Genomic DNA, 21504 nt, shown 5'->3' with positions numbered 1-21504 from the left:
GCCGGCTGCAAATTTAGAGGCTAATTATAATTTATAATGGTATATATTTAATTAATTTTTTATTATAATTTATAATGGTATATATTTTATTATTATTTTAAGAGGGTCTGATTTACGAAGTTAGTTATTTCATGAGAGACATTTATTTACCCTCGTGTGTGATTACGCAACTCTGTTTTCGGGAGCTGGAGCTCGTGTGTTCGAATTTATTCTGGGGGTTTTGCTCTTGCGGGCGATGAGTGATCTTCTTGGTCTGCCAGGCCACCCAAAGGGTAGACTGTATGCAGTAAAATTCCTTTTGTAATAGCGTGGAAGATTGAGAAGACCCGCCACGTTCGAAGTGCGAAGTCACCTCCATTACCATTAAAAGTTCTGCGCCACCATGAGCAGTACCTCGACACCGAACAGAGTGAGTGGCTGGAAATTTTCTCCGATTTCAGTTTAATCTTTCAATGCCAGATAAGAAACGCATCTATTTGGAATATGATCTGATTTATAGCCTTTTCAAAATTATAATTTTTTAAAATTTGGGTTCAGGGTCTCACCAAAATAGCCACAAATAGACTCCAGAAGGAGCTTGTAGAATGGCAAGTAAACCCTCCTGCAGGGTTCAAACATAAAGTCACCGACAATCTGCAAAGGTTTGTGCAATCTTCTTGCTTTGTATTGATGGGGAGATTATTAACAGTATTTCTTAGATCGATTTTTCAGTCATGAATAATGAATTGTGTGCGCGCTGGAGTTAACTTTACTCTCAGAGGATTGTATTAAGCGGTTATTGGTTTGGGCACGGTTTTCGGTAGGTGGATTATTGAAGTTACAGGTGCCCCTGGCACTCTTTATGCAAATGAAACTTACCAGCTTCAAGTGGATTTTCCCGAGCATTATCCCATGGAAGCCCCACAGGTTGGTTATATTGTTATTTCGCGGAAGGCAATTCAGTTGGATTGCTGGAGTTGTCTTCGAATTGAGATCGTCTTTCTTTCTTCATGCAGGTTATTTTCCTCCAGCCGAGTCCTCTGCATGCTCACATTTACAGCAATGGTCACATCTGTCTAGGTATGTCAGTTAATATTAAAATCAATAAAGATAAGTTGCAAGTCACTGTCATATGCTGGAGTCCGGACGTCGGAGCACACTTGTTCCCAACAGGCTTCCCATCCACCCTTGTGTTGCTTTCATTCGCGAGTGCTTGATTGTGATGCTTCATCTCAAACTATCTTGGTGCAATTTGCTCGCTTTTCTTATCTCCCATTAGTACATCTTATTTAAAAAGACTGCTTACTATCCAATATTAGTTGTGATGATTGGTTTGCAGTAACGTATAAGCCCCAATATATTATGATTCATATCCCAATGGAGGCATGGAAGTGGAAGTGTCTAGAGAGGTAGTGGTTCTCCAGTTGACATAGTGATTGATTGTTTATGGTTGAATATGTTTGCTTGCTTGACCTTCCTCTTTCCTCTCAGATATGGCCAGAAAGGTCAAAAAAATTCCTTGTTTGGCACTTCTCTATAGTGATGCTTTCCCATGCTATCCACAATGTGCAAACATTAAAAACGTTGAATATGTCAATGACTGGTTTCTTGGAAATGTTTCTATGAATATAAAACCTCCCATCATATAGGTGGCATATTTGACAAATAATTTTGTTCTTATATTAGATATAATGATAGATTTTATGGCCAAGGTTGGCTGAGTTTCCTATATGTTATACTTGATTGATCCCTTCATTCTACAGGGGCCTTGCGCTAGTCGTTTGAGAGTTTAGAAGTGGACCTATACTTTAAAACACTTTTCTAAACTAAACACTGAAGCCTAATTTTGTCTACCATCGTTGTTTTAAGAATGAAATATTGGAACCCATTCTATGAATAAAATGGCTTGTGAAGAGAATTTGGATTTTCAAAATTGATCATTTTTTGACCTGCTTAACTGGTTTTTGTGTCGCAGGAATGGAATAAATTCAATGGTTTAGTGAATGGCTGACGTTTGTCCTACCATGTCAGGGCACTTGCAATGCAAATCAATATGCCCGTTGAACATAAAACATGAAATATTATTGGCTTTCCATGAATAAAATTTGGGTAGAGGAGGAGGAGAATATTAATGTGGAAAAAAAGCCCGTCATAAGTTATGCCACTATAGTAAGATAACTTGCAATTATAGACATCACGTGGTTGAGAACTATAAGCCATAGAAGACATCCAAGGTCTTTGATAGAGCACAAATCCTGTGCCCCAATTCACTCTAGAAAAATGAACCTAGGCGAATCTAAGATGGCTCAAACTTCGCAATGCTTTTTAACAACATTATTCTTAGCTTCTTGGGACATGTGGGGTTATGGGCCCACCACTCCTCTGTTGTGGCTTTCCTGCAATATCAAAGTTGGTATGATAAATAATCAACACAAACATCTTGGGAGGTATCTCCATAATGACCTAGGGTAATCTTTAGCCCTTAGGATGTTTTAACTAGGGTTTCCTTCAATTAGTATATATGTCAAAATATTAAACAATAACAGTGCATGTACATCCATTCATTTGGCAGTATAAGTTTTCTCAACAACAAATAAAATATCCAACAACGATTTCAACAATTCGCAATGAGGTATCATTGTCTGCCCCAAAAACAGTAGATCCACTTCACCAAGTACACACCAGTGCACTTCTAATTGGAATATCAAAATTCAGTAGACAAACTTCTAATGGTAACTAGCTTAATGCTGTAACTATTGACTAAATATCTAACTCTGCGTATCTATTCTGTTATACTTACTCCATGTTTCTGCTGAGATGGAATGCCTTTGTTGTGCTGGTTGTCTGAGGGAATAACAACGAACGACCTGTGCCTTTACTTCAGAATTTTGACGGGCTGCTTTCTTAGATTGCCTTTGAACTGCTCCAGAAAGGAAAACAACACTCAATTTGCACCTTGACACTTTTTGAGGCCCTAGAACCATCGACGAGTAGACTTCTAGGCCAGATTAGGTCCTTGCTTGCCTTAGGAGAAATTTGCTGTCAAAATGAGGGCTTGTGGCACTCGGCCTTGTGGCTGCCTGTGGCCTGTGGCCTTCGGTTACCTGCGGTCTGCTTTTTTATAGATGTCTATGGGATGACTTTGTTGCCCTTGAACAAATTTGTTTGACCATAGGATTCCTTTTCCTTGCTTGTCAATCCAGACCCGAGCTGCTCAAAAGAATAAGCTGTGCTAGATCAAGAAAATGGGTGATGACTAGGTAGGGTGGGATCACCTCCACCGAAACTAGTCAAAGAATAGAAAAGGGGTCTTAAAACCCTCAAAGCCTCAGGCTCAAAAAAAAATAGAGACAAATTAATCCAAATCCATGACGATAATTTGATTCCAACTCTCCTCTATTTATAGTTTTCTCCATGGGCTTCCACATTTGAAGGGTTGTGTAAGCAACCCCCAATTTTGGGCTCTTTTGCCCCAACTGACCCAATATTTGCACAATGTTGCCCCAACATTGGAGAAATTGGGTTTTACTCCTTTATCAAGACTATATCCTACGGGGTTGGATAGATTATTTTTTCCTTGTGAAGACAATTAATTCATAAGGGACATTACAGTCCCCCCTTCCTGCCATTGCTTGCCCTCAAGCAATGGCAAGTTTGGGTGCTGCAAAATTTGCCTGTTTATTTTCCAGAAGGACCTTTTGTGATTGGGTACCCTTTTCTTGTAAGTTTCTTGGAGAAGATTTTGTCCGGACGATACATGCAACCCATCATTATCTTCATTTTCATAATCAACTAACCCAATAGACTGTTCCCTAACCGCTGAAGAATCAATGACATCTCTATTTCCAATATTTGCGCTTGCTGATTGATTGTGTGAAGTAGAGGCGTGAGTGGCTACCAAGTTATTTTCATCAATACCGTCTTTAGTGAAGCAGTCCTCTTACTTCTCAAGAGCATCATTATGCTTCATTGGCTCAGGAATGACAGGTACGTCATTAAAATCACTAGGATATGTTCACCACAATCTGTTCTTCTAGCTGTAACATTTTGGGGAGGGTAATCTTTAAGAGACTGCTCATATTTTAGCTTCAGTTGCTGGGGGCTATTAACATAATTGATAATTACTAACTCATGGGAATAGTTTTCAACTGCATATGAAATGCGAGACTTGAATATTTTCTTGCGAATGTACTCAATAAGCTTAAACACTACCAAATTAATACGGCTATAACAATTTCCATTAGCTGTAAGGGCTTGGATAACTGAATCAAAAGGGTCATTCTTCACTATATGATGATAAAGAAAATTGTTATTGCGCAAGAATTGAATGTCAACCACCACACGATTTTCTCCTTTTTGTGTCAAGCAAAGTACCTCCTCTATAACATCATTATTTAGAAAATAATACTTTATTCTATAAGAATGGTGCGTAACACAGAAACATTAGAGGTCACCGATGTGTGTAAGAATCTCTGTCCCTGTCAAACAAGCCCCTGGGCTGGTGCCATCAATACATGTAGCTTCTCCACTTGGGTATGAGAGTCCATGGGCTGGACATGCTGATGTGATAACATCTATTGACTGATCCATGTACTTGCCATAGAAAATATCTGTCTGTGTATCCTTTTGAGAACTTGATATTGTATGAGGGTCCAAAATCATCCTGATAATTTTTAAAAACTGGCAGCACATGTCCCTTCCAAACGTGGTCAAGAGGCTGAGAAGGGCATGGCCTTCTTGTTGAACCACAAATGTACGCAGAAGAGAAGCATCAAGTTGCATTTGGTGAACAAGCTGCAGACTCCTGCTGAGACTACAAAATTCCTGGAAGAATAAAACCAAGTCCTTCGTTGCTTGATTTGGAATGTCAGGTGTCTTTAACCTTACAAACATCTCATGCATGAAAGCACTGTCTTCTTTGAGTGCAGACATGACTGCTGCATAATTTGAATATATAATTGAGATAATAGTTGTGAAAGTAACCTCATCCAAGATTCGTGGAAAAATGATATCCTTTATGTATATATCAATAGCACTGTATAGAACATCATCCAAAGGTCTAGCATAATCAGGAAGAGCTTCTGCTAATGACTGAAATTTTGGAAGCTTCAAATTGACATTTGGTGCAACCTTTGCAAGGTAACTATATCCATCAACTTTGCAACCGTTGTAATTGGTGTGAGTGATGGAGAACCTATCAATTGGTCATCATCAACATAGCAAGGAGAAGCACCTCCTGTTGTCTGATCCAGAACTCATTGAATACAATAAACATCATAAAGGGTTTCCACTGCATAAGAGTGATTAGGAATAAGAAGATTTTCCAGAGTTGCCTGGTCAAACTGCATTCCTATTCTTTTTTCAGGATTGACTTTGCAATCAAGACTTGCATTTAGAATCATTGTAGTCTGCAGCAGTCCAAACAAAAGCCTGGTGGATGCCACACCTTTTTTCATGGGCAGTAGACTCTCAATAGCTTCAAGAAGAGGTTTTTGGTCATCTTCAGATGATGCAGAAGCCAAAGAAAGACTGAGAAACTGACTGTTATTTTCTTGAGTTCCTCGACGTCTATTAATTCCAGGGAGATGCTGCTTTGCCTATAGTGTCAGAGATCCAGCTATATACTCAGGTTTGATTCCTCTAGTTTCCATTGCTGAAATCAACCTCTTATACTGTTGCATACTCAGCACCGTGACATCTTCATACCACCAATCTGAACTAGCATTTTTTGGTCTAGCTCCCATATTGATTCCATTCCATAAGACACTTCCTCCAGGACTTTGCATAGCTCCATGCTCCATCATGGGCCATCCAAATAATTTGGGATCAGTGCAAGCTTTGACGACTAGTGAATCAACACATCTCTTTACAATTTGTGATGCCTCTGCATGTGGAAGCACAACCTCACAGCTCTGAAGTGCCTTGATGGAATCTTTCCTACTTTGAAGAACCACTTGATTTAAGAAAATCTATGTCTGAGAAATCAGATTCCCTTCCCCATATTCTTCTGTCATCTCAAGGTATTCTGCTGCAGATCGCAAAATAACAACATTTGTGCCAGTCAACTCTACTTTAACTCCAGAGCAGAATTTGGCTGCAAGCTCAAAGGCATTCGGACCACCAGGTATATCATGAATCTGTATAACACATCCCTCTTCTTCATTACCTGAAGACTCTTCAATAAGCCTTTCCAGTCTCTCACTCCTAGATAACAATGGAAACTGCTGCTTAGATTCATCTTTGAAATGTTTTCTATCATGGTGCTTTATAGTGCAATTTCTATAAGGTTGCCCCGACCTATACTTGTTAGGTTTGCCATTATCATCTTCGTATCTTTCCTTTCTATATTTTCTCTTCCTGTTCCTGTCTTCTTTGTTCCTTTCATCTCCACAACTGTCTTCCAATTTACTTTCATTGATGTATGCTTCCACCTTCTTTTGAGCCAGATGTCTCATGTCAAAATTTCAATGTTTTACAACTCGGACTCGGACTCGGACTCGGACTCGGTAATGACTCGGCCGGCTCGATTTCAATGACTCGGTTGTTGTAAAAAACACATTAAATATTTTTTTTTTTTATAAAAAAACATAATTTTAAATATTTTAAACATAATTTTAAAGATTTTCATTCAAGTTTCCAAACACACAACATTATAATATACATGGAAGACAACCATTCAATTCCATATTAAGAGGTGAGTCACATAAATGAACATTTCACACGGTTATATCCAGTAGATAGAAGGTTCAAAAATCAAATGCTGAATCAGGTTTCCCTAAAGCTGCCTGAATTAGTTTGCTGAAAGACTTTAAAGAGCCATGCACTTGAGTATTTGACTAGCATTTAATCTTTGCCTTGTGTCAGACAGTTAATTTTGATTGTGTCAGACAATTAACTTTGATTCCTTTAATCTTCAATTTGTTATAGAGTCCACAGACTAGTATGACCAAGAGTGCCAGCTTTACATCCTGGAAATTAATAAGTTTGCGTGTTTTTCATTTTACCCAACAGATCATATCTGAAGGTTGTGCAAAAATGTTTGCAAGGATACCGTCAAATACTGATTGTGGTATAGGCATCTATGGTGAATGAGGATACCATGAGATAGTGGTAAGCAAGAGGTCACTGGGCAAGCAAAAAAATGTGAATGGCAAACTAACAGGAAAGATTGGAACCTTAAACAACAAGAAATGAAGCACAATGTAGCAAAAGAGTGCATAGAGTGTGTAAGATTGCATCACATTGGCTATTTGAGTGTGATTTTCTTTTGATGTGCAACCCCACTGATGCATCCAAGTGAAAATTTGCTTGACCCCTACTTACCTTTACCAAATATCAGCAAAAACATGAATTTTTTTTATTAAAATCGCTGCCCAGCCGTCCTTTCCATGACTCGGCCGAGTCAATACCGACCCGGCCGGGTTGACCGAGTCAGCAATGACTCGGCCGAGTCATTGGATGACTCGGCCGAGTCATTGCTGACTCGGTCAGCCGAGCCGGGTCATGGGCCGGGTCAAGCTGTGGGCTAATGAAACGGTCCGAAACGGCCGTTTCCGTTTCAACCCGCCCGTTTTGTAAAACATGGTGTCAAATATCTGTCTTTTGCTGCCCACTTATGAAACCTTCTTGGAAGTATTACCTCTGCTATAAAAGGATAAAGAAACCTTTCCCTTCATTTCAGAGTTGTTATTGAATTTTTCTTCCTCTGGAATTGCAGAACCTCCCAGATGCCGAGGATTTGTTTGTTTGGTTTCAACCCTTGCTGAAGCTGTTTAAAGGCTAACACTGTTAACTTGGTCTTTTTCTAACATAGAGGTGCTGACCCGCGTTTCCCCCTCTTTTGGCCCATCCCTTGTTCTGAAGCTGCCCGTATTGTTTGCATTTCCAGTTGAGTTGCTGCCTCCACCTTTCTCGGCTTGGTTGTGGTTTTCAGCCTCTTCCTTTTCCTTAGATGTTGCAGCTCTTCTGTCCAATTCTTATAAATTCTTTTGATAGTTTCCGCTTGCTGCCCTTTTAACTTTCATAAAAAATCTGCATACTTCTTGCCAAAAAATGCTTCTAGCTGTTCCATCTTTAAACACTTTCCAGGTTGGCAGGAGAGCCAGCTTTGATACCATTGTAATGACCTAGGGTAATTTTTAGCCCTTAGGATTTTCTTAACTAGGGTTTCTAAATTATTATATATATCAAAATTTTAAACAATAACAGTGCACATACATCCATTCATTTGACAGTATAAGAATTCTCAACAACAAATAAAATATCCAACAGTGATTTCAACATTTCATGATGAGGTAAGGTTGACTGCACCAAAAAACAATAGATCCACTTCACCAATTCCACCAGTGCACTTCTAATTGGAATATCAAAATTCAGTAGAAAAACTTCTAATTGTAACTAGCTTAATGCTGTAACTATTGATTAAATATCTAACTCTGCTTATTTGTTCTGTTATCCTTACTCCAAGTTTTTGCTGAGATGAAATGCTTTTGTTGTGCTGGCCGTTTGAGGGAATAACAGTGAACAAACTGTGCCTTTACTTAAGAATTTTGACAAGCTGCTTCCTTAGATTGATTTTGAATTGCTCCAGGAAGGAAAACAATACTCAATTTGCACCCTGACACTCCTATGAGACCCCAGAACCGCCGACGAGTGGACTTCTATGCCAGATTAGGTTCTCGCTTGCCTTTGGAGAAATTTTCTGTCAAAATGAGGGCCTGCAACTGCCTGTGGTTTCCTGCGGTCTGCTTTGTTATAGACGTCTATGGGATGACTTCGCCGCCCTTGAACATATTCATTTGACCATAGAATTCCTCTTCCTTGCTTGTCAGTCCAGACTCGAGTTACTCCAAAGAATAAGCTGTCCCAGAACAAGAAAATGGGTGGTGACAAGGTAGGGTGGGATCACATCCACAGATACTAGTCAAAGAATAGAAAAGGGGTCTTAAAACCCTCAGAGCTTCAGGCCCAAAAGAAAACAACGACAAATTAATCCAAATCCATGACGATAATTTGATTCCAACTCTCCTCTATTTACAGTTTTCTCCATGGGCTTCCACATTTGAAGGGTTGTGTAAGCAACCCCCAATTTTGGGATCTTTTGCCCCAGTTGACCCAATATTTGTACAATGTTACCCCAACATTGGAAAAATTGGGTTTTACCCCTTTATCAAGACTATAGCCTACAGGGTTGGATAGACTATTTTGCCCTTCCGAAGGCAATTAATTCGTAAGGGACATAAGTGTCATTGTTGGTGTTGTTAGCATTGGAAGGCCTTTTGCATAGGCTATGTGTCTAGCATGCAGGAGAGAGTGCTTGTTCGAGAGGAGCAAGTATAATGATTTCTTTCCTAAGTTTTAACTTAAGGAAAAACTCATTAATTAATTTATTAATTAATGTTGGCTTTTGGGCTAAAGTTTCTAAGGATGAAAATCTAATTATTTAAGTTGTTTAGATCTAATCTCCACCGTTGATCTAATCGGGTTAGTATTTAATCCGAGCTCTCTATCACTTTGGAGATTAATGATTTGGCTCAATAAGAAATTAGAAAGAGAACTTACGGGAGAGGATGAATACACACATTATTATTTTGAGGAAAAAATTTTCTCATGAGTGAGAGGCATGAGTGACTAAGGAGAAAGAGGAAAAGTGTGCAACATATTTTTGGAAGGAGAATTTGTAAAGGTTGAGAATCTTGAAGGGGCCAAGATTTGTTGGAGAGAGAGAGGGTGTAAAACTTGAGCAGTCCGAGACTGCAAGTAAGGGCGGAGGCTTCTAGCAGGTGGATCGAGACTTGGACAGTTCGAGTTTTGTTGGATAGGCTGAGATTTTTTGTGCACAAATCGTATGACTAGGAGGGTTGAGTTTTGGCAGGTATAGGCCAAGTTCTATCGTGGCAATTCATCTTCTAGAGCAACCATCTTTTAGGGGTTGAATTCTTCCTTGGGTCAAAAATATTAGGGCCTTTTCTAGTTTCTAAATTGTTGTATTTTCTATGTAATTTCTTTGTGGGTTTAAGCCTAAATTCTCTAGGTTTTTTAAAAAGTGAAGGGATAGTTATTGGACAAAATTTTTGCTTGTCTTGTGGTGATTTCCTATTTATTATTTCGTTGCATATTTTATTTTTGAAGTTGAGAACACAATTATATTTATTTCAGTAGTTTTATAATTAATTTGAGTATAAATTAATTTTTTGTTATAAAATAATTATGAAAAAAATAAATCAGATCTGGTGTTAAAAGTTCAACATGGTATTAGAGCATCCCGTGGGGCTTTGAATTGACGGTGAATGGGTGTACTATTAAGGCACTCATTGCGAAAAGGTCACCGATTCAAATCCCCCTATGGGTAAGCCAACAAAAGGAAACATGGTATTAGAGCACTAGAAATTCTGTGAAGAGGGAAATTTGTAGCACAAGGGTTTACAAGAACATATTTTATTTTTTAGCTGAAGGGTTTTGTGGTTGAAGGGTTTTATCTAGGAGAATGACTTTTATAGGGTTAAGGTATGAATATCGACTAGAAGGGGCATTGAATTTGGGTCCATGGAAGGAGAGAATAACACTGATTCACATGGAAAACAATTTATGGGAGTTTGTAGAAACTCAAGTTACACCTCTTGCAAATGCTACGACAGTAGTTGCCAATACTTTGAAGGATGTGAAAGCTAGACATATCATCATGGATGCAATGAAGGATCATGTGATCCCTCATATATCAAAAAAGAAGAGTTCCCATGAGATGTGGACAACTTTGATGAGTTTATACCAGAGTGATAACCAGGTCCAGACAATGGTGTTGAGGGAAAAGCTAAGAAACACCAATGACTAGATCATACACAGTAACATCATATCTCACTAGGATTCAACAAGTTTGAGATGAGTGTGGAGCTGTTGAGGAAGTCATGTCAGATGAGGAACTTGTAAGGATAGCCTTGTGTGGGTTCACAAAATAGTGGGCTACCTTTGTGACAGGGGTTCTAGCACGAGAAAAACTTTTTGATTGGGGTAGACTATGGGATGACTTCACTTAGAAGGAAATATGGGAGGAATCATTGTCTACTAGATAGCGTAAGAGTGAGGATGAGGAGAACCTTGCACTTGCTAGTCGGGTAAAGAAGGGGAAGGTAAAGGCCAAATAGAATTCGAGTGGAGGAGCTACTTCAGAAGCTGACAAGAAGAGAGACATGAGCAAAATGAATTGATTTGCATGCCACAAGTTTGGACACTTTGTAGGTCAATGTTTGAACAAGAAAAAGAATAAGGGAAAGGCACCTATGGTCGCTTTTGCACAAATGGATGAGTTTGCCACCAAGTTTGAGAAAGAGTTCTCATTGGTGTCTTGTTTTTTTGGCACCATTACACAAGGGGGTGTGGTTTGTACAGGTTTGTAGCTAGTGGAGCATATCATCACATGAAGGGATCTCAAGATCTCTTCACCAATATGGCAAAGGAGCATAGAGACTTGCATGTGGAGCTTTGTGACAACGCTAAGTGTGCAGTAGAGGGAATGGGGACCATACAATGTTAGTTGGATTTTGGGAGTCCACCTGAGGTGAATGAAGTGATGTATGTTCTTAGGCTTGAGAAGAATTTACTCTCAATATTGGCTATCGGGACAAGGGTTTTGAGGTTGACTTTACAGGTGGATAGGTACTTGTTAGGATGAGGGGTTTTGACCTTAGCTTGAGGAGGATGATTGGAGGCAGAGAGGGTAGCTTGTGCTTGTTGAGAGGGCAACCAATACAAGCCCTAGTGCATGACAATGACAACTTGTGTGAACTATGGTACATGAGGATGGGTCACTTGCACTATAGAGCTTTACCATTGTTACAGGAGATAGTCAATGCTCTTTTAGAGTTCAATGTAGAATAGGATGGAGTGTGCAAGGGATGTGCACTTGGAAGGTATGCGAAGGCTGTTTTTCAATGTAGCGAGAGCTGGTCCAAGGGTGTGTTAGATTTGATACATTCAAAGGTGTGTGGTCCTATGTCAGTGGAGTCTGTGGCTTGGTATTGTTTTTATGTGATATAAATAGATGATTTTTCTAGGAGGACTAGGAGGACTTGGATATACTTCCTGAAGACCAAGAATGAGGTCTTTGGTCGATTTAAAGATCTGAAGACCCTATTGGAAAATTAGACGAGGATGAAGATCAAGATCTTGAGGTTGGACAAGGGGGCGAGTATACCTCCAACAAATTCAAGAATTTCTGCAAAGAGATAGGGATTAAGAAGGAGCTGAGAGTGCCATATAATATGCAGTAGAATGTAGTGGCAGAGAGGAAAAACAAGGTCATCATTTGGGCAACCAAGGCTATGATCCGTGATCAAGATTTGTCTATGTTTTTGTGGGAAAAGGTGTGCAACACGCTTGTCTATTTGCAAGACTAGTGTTCCCACAAGATTTTGGAGGACAAGACTCCTGAGGAGGTTTTCATAGGAGTGAAATTGGAGGTGAGCCACTTTCGAATCTTCTGTAGTCTAGTTTATGTTCACATATCTTCAGAGAAGAGGATTAAGTTGACGCTGTCAATAGGAAAGGACATATTTGTTGGATACAACGAGACTTCAAAGGCCTACTGGGTCTAAATTTCAGCACATAGGATGACTATTGTAAATAGGGATGTCAAATTCGAGTAGGGTAGGACCTTTAAAAGGTCACATGGCATAGATCCAGTAGAGCTAGAGGATCGAGAGCGAGAGGCTTCAGAGGGGCCAACACACCAACAATGAGGACTCAATCTTTTGATCAGGAGGAGTGAGAGGTTCCTTCGAGCTCTGTTAGTAGGAGGCCAAGATGGGTCAAGTAGACCTTGAGAGATGCTAAGGAGCATGTGGAGGCTCCTAGTAACACCTTTAGAGAGAGTAGACCATTGAGGAGATTTTTTGGCTACATTGTTAAGCCCTGTACAAGCCCCATACAAGCCCCATGTTTACCCTAAACCCCTTATTAAACCCTAGATATTGGGTAATTACATTGCTATTATAATATTGTTATGTATGCTATAACTTGTGATGGTCCCATTTTATTAAAATTGTACCCTTTGTCTCTGATATATATATATATATAAACCTAGTCATAAAATCATCAAATATTGTCTTGTACATTATATTCATTCTAAAGGAGGTTTCCCCTTCGAAGAGGACTGTAAATATTGGTTTCTTATCATTTTTAAGGCACAAGGTTCATAACATTTGGAATTAGAGCCCATGATGCTACGATTTGCTACTTCAAACAAATCGTTGTCACATTTTTGCTATCTCTTTTTTGGGAGGTTTTAGACAGTGAAACTTGGAGAATATTGAGGAGAAATCTCGAGAAATATTTGCTTCAAATTAAGATCTTGGATCGCTATATTTTCAAAGATATGCTACAAGTTAGGGTTCTTGAATGCCCCTAAGATCAATCTCAAACAGGTTAGTTTGACATTTTTGCTATAAATTTTTTTTTCTAGGAGATTTGAAACCGTGGAACTTGGACCACATTGTGGATAAATCTTGGTGAATATTTGGTTCAAATTTTAGATCTTGGTTCATTATAATTTCGGATATATGCTCTAAGGAAGTTTGGGTTCTTGAATGTTCTTGAAATCAGTCTCAAATAGGGAAATTTGGCATTTTCACAATAGCTTTTTTTCTAGGAAGTCTTAGACAATGAAATTTGGACCATATTATGGAGAAATCTCAGAGAACATATGGCTCAAATTTCAAAATTTGGTTTGCTCTACTTTTAGAATTATACCTTGTGGAAGTTAGGGTTTGTGAACAATCTTGAAATAAATTTCAAACAGGTCAACTCAATGTTTTTGCTATATATTTTTTTCTAGTACTTTTCAAATTGTGAAAACTTTAGGGATATAGTAGTACCTCAAGTGCAAATTTTAGAATTATATTTGAATAATTGGACATGTGGCATGCTATACAAGTTTGCTCGTGAGAAGAGGCCAAAAATCAACAAGTTTTGGGAAAGTTACCATAACTTTCACTTGGCACATCAAATTATGGTCATAAATGTGGAATTGCAGAAAATACATATCAGAGTATTATAGACCAAAGTTCCGGATCTAGGACTCAAATATATATATATATATACATATATATCCAAAAAACTTAACCATTATGATTTTATCCAAATTAAGGTTTTATAGGTACGTAACTTACAAGTGACCTAACTGTTGACTAGAAAGATCCCATTTATTTTGGTGGATGAGAGTTGTGATAAAGATGAGTAGAGTACTTTCATTATTTTCCAACTTGCCTCCAAAGAAAGCTACTACACCAAGTAAATCTTCTGAAGGCTGATCCTTGACTCATGAAGAAAGTGAAGATTTAGAATTTAGGTTATCTCAATAGAGAAAAATGTTAATGAAATAGATGGTAGTATGTTGAAAAAGGTTGATTTATTAGGTTGTCAAAAAAACTTAAAAGAGTAATAGAAAAGAAGATGAATGAAAATAAGGAGGAAATGAAAAATGTCAAGGAAGATATACAAAAATCCATTAGCGAATTACAAAACATTCTATTAAAAGATCTCCCTAAAAGGGATGTGGAGATACAAGGAAATCATGAACATAAGGAGAACCATGGTGTTGAAAATCAATCTCATATGGGGAGTATGCTATCACAATGGGAGAGCACAAATATTGAATTGCAAAACCATAATTATGATTTTTCAATCCAAGATACACATCACTGGGGCTTTAAGTCAACACCAAGGAACTATTTTATTCCGAAGATCAATATGAGGAAGTACTTAATCAAATGGAAGCACCTACCAGTGGAAGAAGCGACATGGGAAGATGAGTTGTTTATGCAAAAACAACTGCAGATAGTCAAGTTTTGAGGACATCACTTCTTTGAAGGGGAGGGGCATGCTAAGCCTTATACAAGCTCCATGTTAACCCTAAAACTCCTTATTAAGCCCTAGATATTGAGTAATTCCATTTCTATTGTTATAATGTTATATAAGCTAGATCCTCTCATGGTCCCATTTTATTATAATTGTACTCTCTCTCTCTCTCTCTCTCTATATATATATATATATATATATATATATATATATATATATATATATATACTTAGTAGACCTAGTGTTATAATTGTCAAATGTTCTCTTGTGCATTGTATTCATTGTAAAATGAGGTTTCTCCTCGAAGGGGACTGTAATTATTGGTTTCTTATCTTTTTTAAGGTGCAAGGTCGATAACATACATGGCCTTGATGAGCACCAGTGAGGCCCAACCTTCTGTTTTTGAGGAGGTAGCATACTAGTAGCTTTGGAAGGATGCCATCATGCAGGAATATAACTCCATTATGAAGAATGATGTCTGGGAGATTATGTTGAGGCTTTAGGGATATATAAGATCAATAGGCTTGATGGATATATAAGATCAATATTTGTTTTTGTCTTAGTTGGATATATGTTTTGTTGTGAACACCTTAAGCCAGTTTATGGTGGAGCCTAGGAAGATATATTGGGTGACAACAAAACATGTGCTTAGGTACTTGAGAGGTACAATAGAGTATGGACTCGCGTATACTATGATTGTGAAGTGCAGCTTGTGGGATACACATATTTAGATTGGGTCAAGAGTGTAGTGGACAAGAAGAGTACTCTACGTTGCTATTTCAATTTGGGATTAGCTATGATGCATGGCTCAACATGAAGTAAAGGTTAAGTATATGGTTGCGAGTTTGGTGAGTTGTGAGGCCATATAGCTTCGCAAAATGCTCACAGATTTATTTGATCTTGAGATGGAGTCCACTATGATTCATTATGATAATCCAAGATGCATTAAACTCTTGAAGAATCTAGTGTTTCAGGATAGGTCCAAACACATAGAGGTTTGGCACCACTTCGTCAAAGGCAGGGTCTAGAGTGGTGCTGTGAGGATGCAATACATATCCATAGATGAGTAGGTGGTAGATATTTTCACCAAGCCCCAAGTGAAGGTGAAGTTTGTGTTCTACAGGGGCAAGCTGAAGGTGGTGGAGAATCCCTTCCTTTTTAGGAGGGAGTGCTGACGTTTGTAGCATCGAAAGTTCTTCTACATAGGCTAAGTGTATAACATGCACGAGAGAGTCCTCTTTAGGTGCCTGTTCGAGAGGAGTAAGTATTGTGATTTCTTTCTTAAGTTTTAACTTAGGGAAAACACATTAATTAATTTATTAATTAATGTTGGCTTTTGTGTTAAAGTTTCTAAGGAAAAATAATCAATTTTTTTTAAGTGACTTAGATCTAATCTCCACCATTGATCTAAGTGGGTTAGGGTTTAATCCTAACCCTCTATCACTTCGGATACTAGGTATTCGACTCAATAAAAAATTATAAAGAGAACCTAAGGAGAGAGGATGAAGACACATTATTATTTTGAGGAAGTGATTTTCTCATGAGTGAGAGGCTCGAGTGACTGAGGAGAAAGAGGAAAAGGGTGCAATAGGTTTATGGAAGGAAAATTTGTGAGGGCTGAGAATCTTGAAGGGGTCGAGACTTGGAGGATGAGAGAGGGCCCAAAACTTGTGTAGGTCGAGAATCTTGAAGGGGTTTGAGACTTGGAGGGGAGAGAGGGCGTAAAACATGAGCAAGTTGAGAGTGCAATTAAGGGATAAGACTTCTAGTGTGTGGATCAAGACTTGGATAGGCCTAGTTTTGTTGGATAGGCCGAGATTTCTTGTGCCCAGCTTGTATGGCTAGGAGGGATGAGTTTTTGCAGTATAGGCCAAGTTTTGTCAAGGCCAATTCATCTTCAGGAGCAACCATCTTTCGGGGGTTGAATTCTTCCTTGGGATGAAAATCCTAGTTCCATTTCCAGGTTGTAGTATTTTTGTAGTTTTGTGTAATTTCTTTATGGGTTCGGGCCTAATTTTCTAGATATATTAGAAAGTGAAGGGAGATTTATGGGGTAGAATTTCTGTTGTCTTGTGGTGATTTCCTATTTATTTTTTTGCTGCATATTTTATTTTTGAAATTAGGAACACCAAGGTATTTATTTCAGTGGTTTTAGAATAATTTGATTATGAATTGATTTTTGGGTATAAAATAATTGTGAGAAAAATAAATTAGATTTGGTGTTAAAAGTTCAACACTCGCAACATCACATATACATGGAATTTATATCTCAAACGACACATATAGGCTTGGTATGATCAATATACATGTAAACAAGAAATATACTTGCTTTATTATGATTACAAATACAAGGCAATATATAATGCTTCTAAGCATTTTAACATTATTTTCATTATCTATTTCTATCTCTCTCTTGACCTCCCTATTCTATCTTATGGCAGTGAACCATCTGAACACCTATCTCACTTTATTGGCTAGTAAGGGCCCTCTACCTCCTACAATCTAGTCCAATTACTTTGTATATTAAGAGTTCGTCGTTTCAATAAACATTCCACATTTATCCTTGGATCCTCACATCATTGTTATATGCTCCAACACCTCTAGTGTTTGTTTCTTATCCCCATCCATTCTACTTATTAGTTTCTTCACTTTTTCCTTGTTGGGAACGTGACTGCCTTTCGCTTGTCAGTACCCTTTGATGTCTATCCTCACCTCTAGTAACAACTTTCGAGAACCTCATCTATGTCAATACCCGTTTCTTGCGGAATGTGCCTTCTTTCATTGCAACCTACCTTAAGCCTTCTCTCATTTGATACTCTATATTCCTTTATTAATAATCTTGGTCATCTTATCTCTTTCATGGCATACTCTCACTTTTTGATATACCCTCTTGAGCCTCATCCCTCTACCTTCATGATCTTTCTCTTGTTTGAACCTTACTTAGACTTCAATGCTTCTTATACTCTCTTTGATATCTTGTTCATTGCCATCTCCTTCGTCTCAAACACTTTCTTTGTTGGCTTGTATCTCATTCTTCTTTCACATCCCATTGATCTCTCCTTGGGGCATCTTCCTTCTGCATTTGATGTTCTTGCATCAAACATCCCTTCTTAGAAAACCAAAGCATGCGTTAGTGCTTTCATTATTTCCTTGATCACTTTCTCGACTCCTTAGAGCCATTTTTGGTCACTCCTTTAGATAGTAGCAACAACGACTATCTCTATGAGCAATGTTTGTAGCACATGACCAAAATGAACATCTTGGTGTCTATAATATAACCAACTTCCCTTGCTTGAAGTTAACTAGACACAAAGTCCCCTCTATTGGTATCGTAGACCATCTCTGATCAACCTTTGGTGCTTCAAACTTGGGAGATTCCAACAACAATTTTATATCTCTCATTTTTGTTAACAACAACTTGGATTTTCCTTCTTCATTAAGAAGCCTTGCTTTTATTCTTCTCTCAACAATTCAATTCAATAGTGTTTTCTCTTTCTTTAGAGATTTTTTACCGCTTTGATACCAATTAATGGAGCACCAATACTTTCACACTTCATAGCAGAAAACTGATGTTATGATCCAAATACTAAAAATACAAAAGTAAACACAATGTACAAAAAAATGTGAGCATGGAGTGCAACTCCAATATAGATAAGAGAGATAAGTTAGACAATAACTCCCTAAAGGAGAAGCTCCTCCAAATACCCAAATACATTCATACATCCAAATCACATGTCCTCTATAATGACGACATGCTCTCTCTATATGCCTATTTACACACTGCACATGTTGCCCCTTTATTGTTAGACCGACCCTACTACATATACATTTACACATTACATTCACATTTAACCCCATCTAAACCCCCGTTGGGGTCATATTGTAGTACCCTCCAAAAAGCTTTGTCCTCAAAGCTTTGCACTTAAAGACGTTACATGTGATGAAACCAAATAATATGTTTTCCTTATATTTCTATATTCTTCTTGCCATTGGTGATGATCCATCCATCCAATCTTAATTTTTTTTTAGTCTTAATCTTTCATGGCTAATCAAATTTTGACATCCTTCATCAATACTAGAATACAACATCATCCGTGTCTAGGGCTTCTTCAATCTTCTTGCAAATTTCCTTTTCAAGTCTTTTCCTTTAGGATCCTTGTTTCTTCTTGACTTTGACAATGCTTCTTTTGTTGTTCAATCTCTTGATGTCATCTAGTAGTTTTCTGTTATGGTTTCATAATCTACAAATTTCCTCATCTTTTTTGTTTTTTAATTCTTTCCTTAAATCATCCTTTTTCTAATTCCCCTTGCTACTCTTTCCTTGTTTTAATTGTTCAATCTCCTTAGTGTGTGCTTGATTATTGTTTTGTAGCTTAGATAGCTCATTGCTCTTCTTCTTGATCTCTTCTTTAGCTTGTTTTAATTCATCTTCAATTTTATGCTTGACCACCAATTTTTTGTCCTTGATTAATTTTCTTTGAGAGCAATTTCTTCAAATTCTCGTGCAGAGTAGAATCTAATATGTTCGTCAAGGCCTTTCCACCACTTGGAAGTTCCACCAAAAAAATAAAAAACGTGCAATAAAGAGACTCATATCAAATTCCTTTACCATCCTCAACCATTGATTTTTTATCTTTATCTTCATCTCCACCAAATTTAGGTATTCCATTGCTTCTTAATTGAGGTCTAACCCAAATCATCAACTTAAAACTTTAGTATATTTATAGTAATAATCTCAAATAGTTTGATCATTTTTGTAGTGTATTCTCCTATTTTTTTTTGCAACATGTTTTGAATCATCTCAATTGGACATCCTAATCAAAAGTTATGATAGTTTTAAGATAACATACCTTTCAAAGCCTTGTCCTGGAGTTTGTCTTTTTGGTTGACCTTTATTCTAGTGTATCTTGGCAATTTTAGCCCTTTTGAGTCTAAAATTTTGGCCTACAATACTTTGATATCTCTTCTCTACTATTCCATACATTTGACCAAACTTTGATGTGCCAAGTGAAAGTTGTGTTAAATTTACCAAATTTGTTGCTTCTAGGCCTATTCCCAAGAGCAAACTTATGTAGCATGCGAGATGTCCAATTTGGCAAATTTGATTTTGAAATTTTCATCAGAGCTACTATAGTGTGCCTTCTCAGATCCCTGAAAATTTCATTTTTTGAAACCTCTCTGTGAGAAAGTTACAACAAACCTACGAAGATGACCCTTTTAAAAGATGACTTTAGGACTATTCACAAACCTTGACTTCCATAAGATATATTTCTGAAATTATAGCGAACTTGAATTTGAAATTTTTACCACCTATACCTTGATAATTTCATGGTTTGAAGCCTCCCAAAAAAAAGGAAGATATAGTGAAAATTCCAAGATGGCTCTTTTGAAAAAATATTTCATCACTTGTCACAAACCCTAACTTCCCATGCTATATCTTTAAAAGTATAGCTTTGATATTTTTCCTTAGCCTCTTGAAAATTTTGCTATCTAAAGATTCTCGTCTAGAGCAACAAAACTCTAGGATTGTGGCTTTGATACCAGTTGTTATGATCCAAATGCTAAAAATAAGGAAGTATGCACCATGTACAATAATGTGAGAATGGAGCACGACTCCAATATAGGCGAGAGAGATAAGTTACACAATAAATCCTTAAAGAATAGGGGAGCCTTCTCGAAATACCCAAATTCATTCATATATCCAATTCACTTGTCCTCCATAATGATTGCATGGTTCCTATTTATACCTATTCATACATTGCACATGTTGTCCCTTCATTATTCAACTAACCCTATTACTTATACATTTACACATTACATGCACATTTAACCCCATATATGTTCCTCCATTGGGTCATATCGAATGAACCTATGGGTTCAACCCGCTCAATTCTCTTTAACAACATTGTTGTTAGCTTCTGTAGATGTGGGGTTATGGGCTCACTGTGTCTTTGTTGTTGCTTTCACGCATTCTCAAAATTATTATAATAAACCTTCAACAAGCACATATTGGGAAGTATCTCACACATCATCACCTATACACAAAATCTTCTCTCAAAGCAATTCAGGCAAACTTCTTATGTCAAAGAGATCAATATACATATAGAAGGGAAATATGTTGGGCCAATATATTATTTTATAAAAAGCTAAAAAGAAAGTAATAATAAATCCAGCGTATGCTCAATAATATATATATATATATATATATATATATCATAGTTTTAAAAACTGGGCAGGTCAAAATGGCCCAACAAATTCGATTCGCTGGCTGGTCAGGACTGGTTAGGTAAATGACTAGTTGGTTTGGTACTTAATCGGTCTTGATCAGTGAAGTCCGTAAAAAAATGACCGATTTGGCAGCCACGTGCCTGGGTATGTTGATGGGACCCGCGGGTGGTTTTTTGCAAACCATGCGTAGGTTCCCTCCTAAATATACCCCCCTAAGCTTATAAAAGGATGCCTAAGCTCCTATTTGCCTCACACATTTGATTTCTAGTGTTTGTAAGCATATGGGAGCTTGGATAGTCCTGCAACAACATTGAGTTTTGGAGCAACTACAACAATTTGGAGGTGCTTTGTCATCTTGGCACTGGTTTGGAGCTGTCTAATGGAGTTGGTATCTTTGGGAGGAGGCTTTATCAATTGCGTTTCATTCTCAGGTATGATTTTTCTATT

The 21504-nt window shown here is 37.7% G+C and overlaps 1 protein-coding gene and 1 pseudogene across 1 annotated transcript in view; one reads left to right on the top strand and one right to left on the bottom strand.

Moving 5' to 3' along the window:
* The first annotated feature begins 126 nt into the window (after positions 1-126).
* LOC149205249 (putative ubiquitin-conjugating enzyme E2 16) overlaps positions 127-21504 on the top strand; it is a 59797-nt gene continuing 38419 nt past the window's right edge. Inside the window, exons 1-4 of the mRNA XM_089394963.1 lie at positions 127-409; positions 538-641; positions 804-906; positions 996-1059. Of these exons, the coding sequence (XP_089251089.1) occupies positions 383-409; positions 538-641; positions 804-906; positions 996-1059 (298 nt within the window). The 5' untranslated portion in view covers positions 127-382. The remainder of the gene's footprint in view (positions 410-537; positions 642-803; positions 907-995; positions 1060-21504) is intronic.
* LOC149205250 (BTB/POZ domain-containing protein At1g30440 pseudogene) lies at positions 4423-7311 on the bottom strand (annotated as a pseudogene).

Source organism: Pinus tabuliformis, chromosome 1_2 (genome assembly GCF_031772625.1).
Source record: "Pinus tabuliformis cultivar Carrire ecotype Pingquan chromosome 1_2, CPIR1, whole genome shotgun sequence".
Taxonomy (NCBI): domain Eukaryota; kingdom Viridiplantae; phylum Streptophyta; class Pinopsida; order Pinales; family Pinaceae; genus Pinus; species Pinus tabuliformis.
Note: the sequence above shows the minus strand (reverse complement) of the source record. Positions and strands in the feature narration are given on the sequence as shown.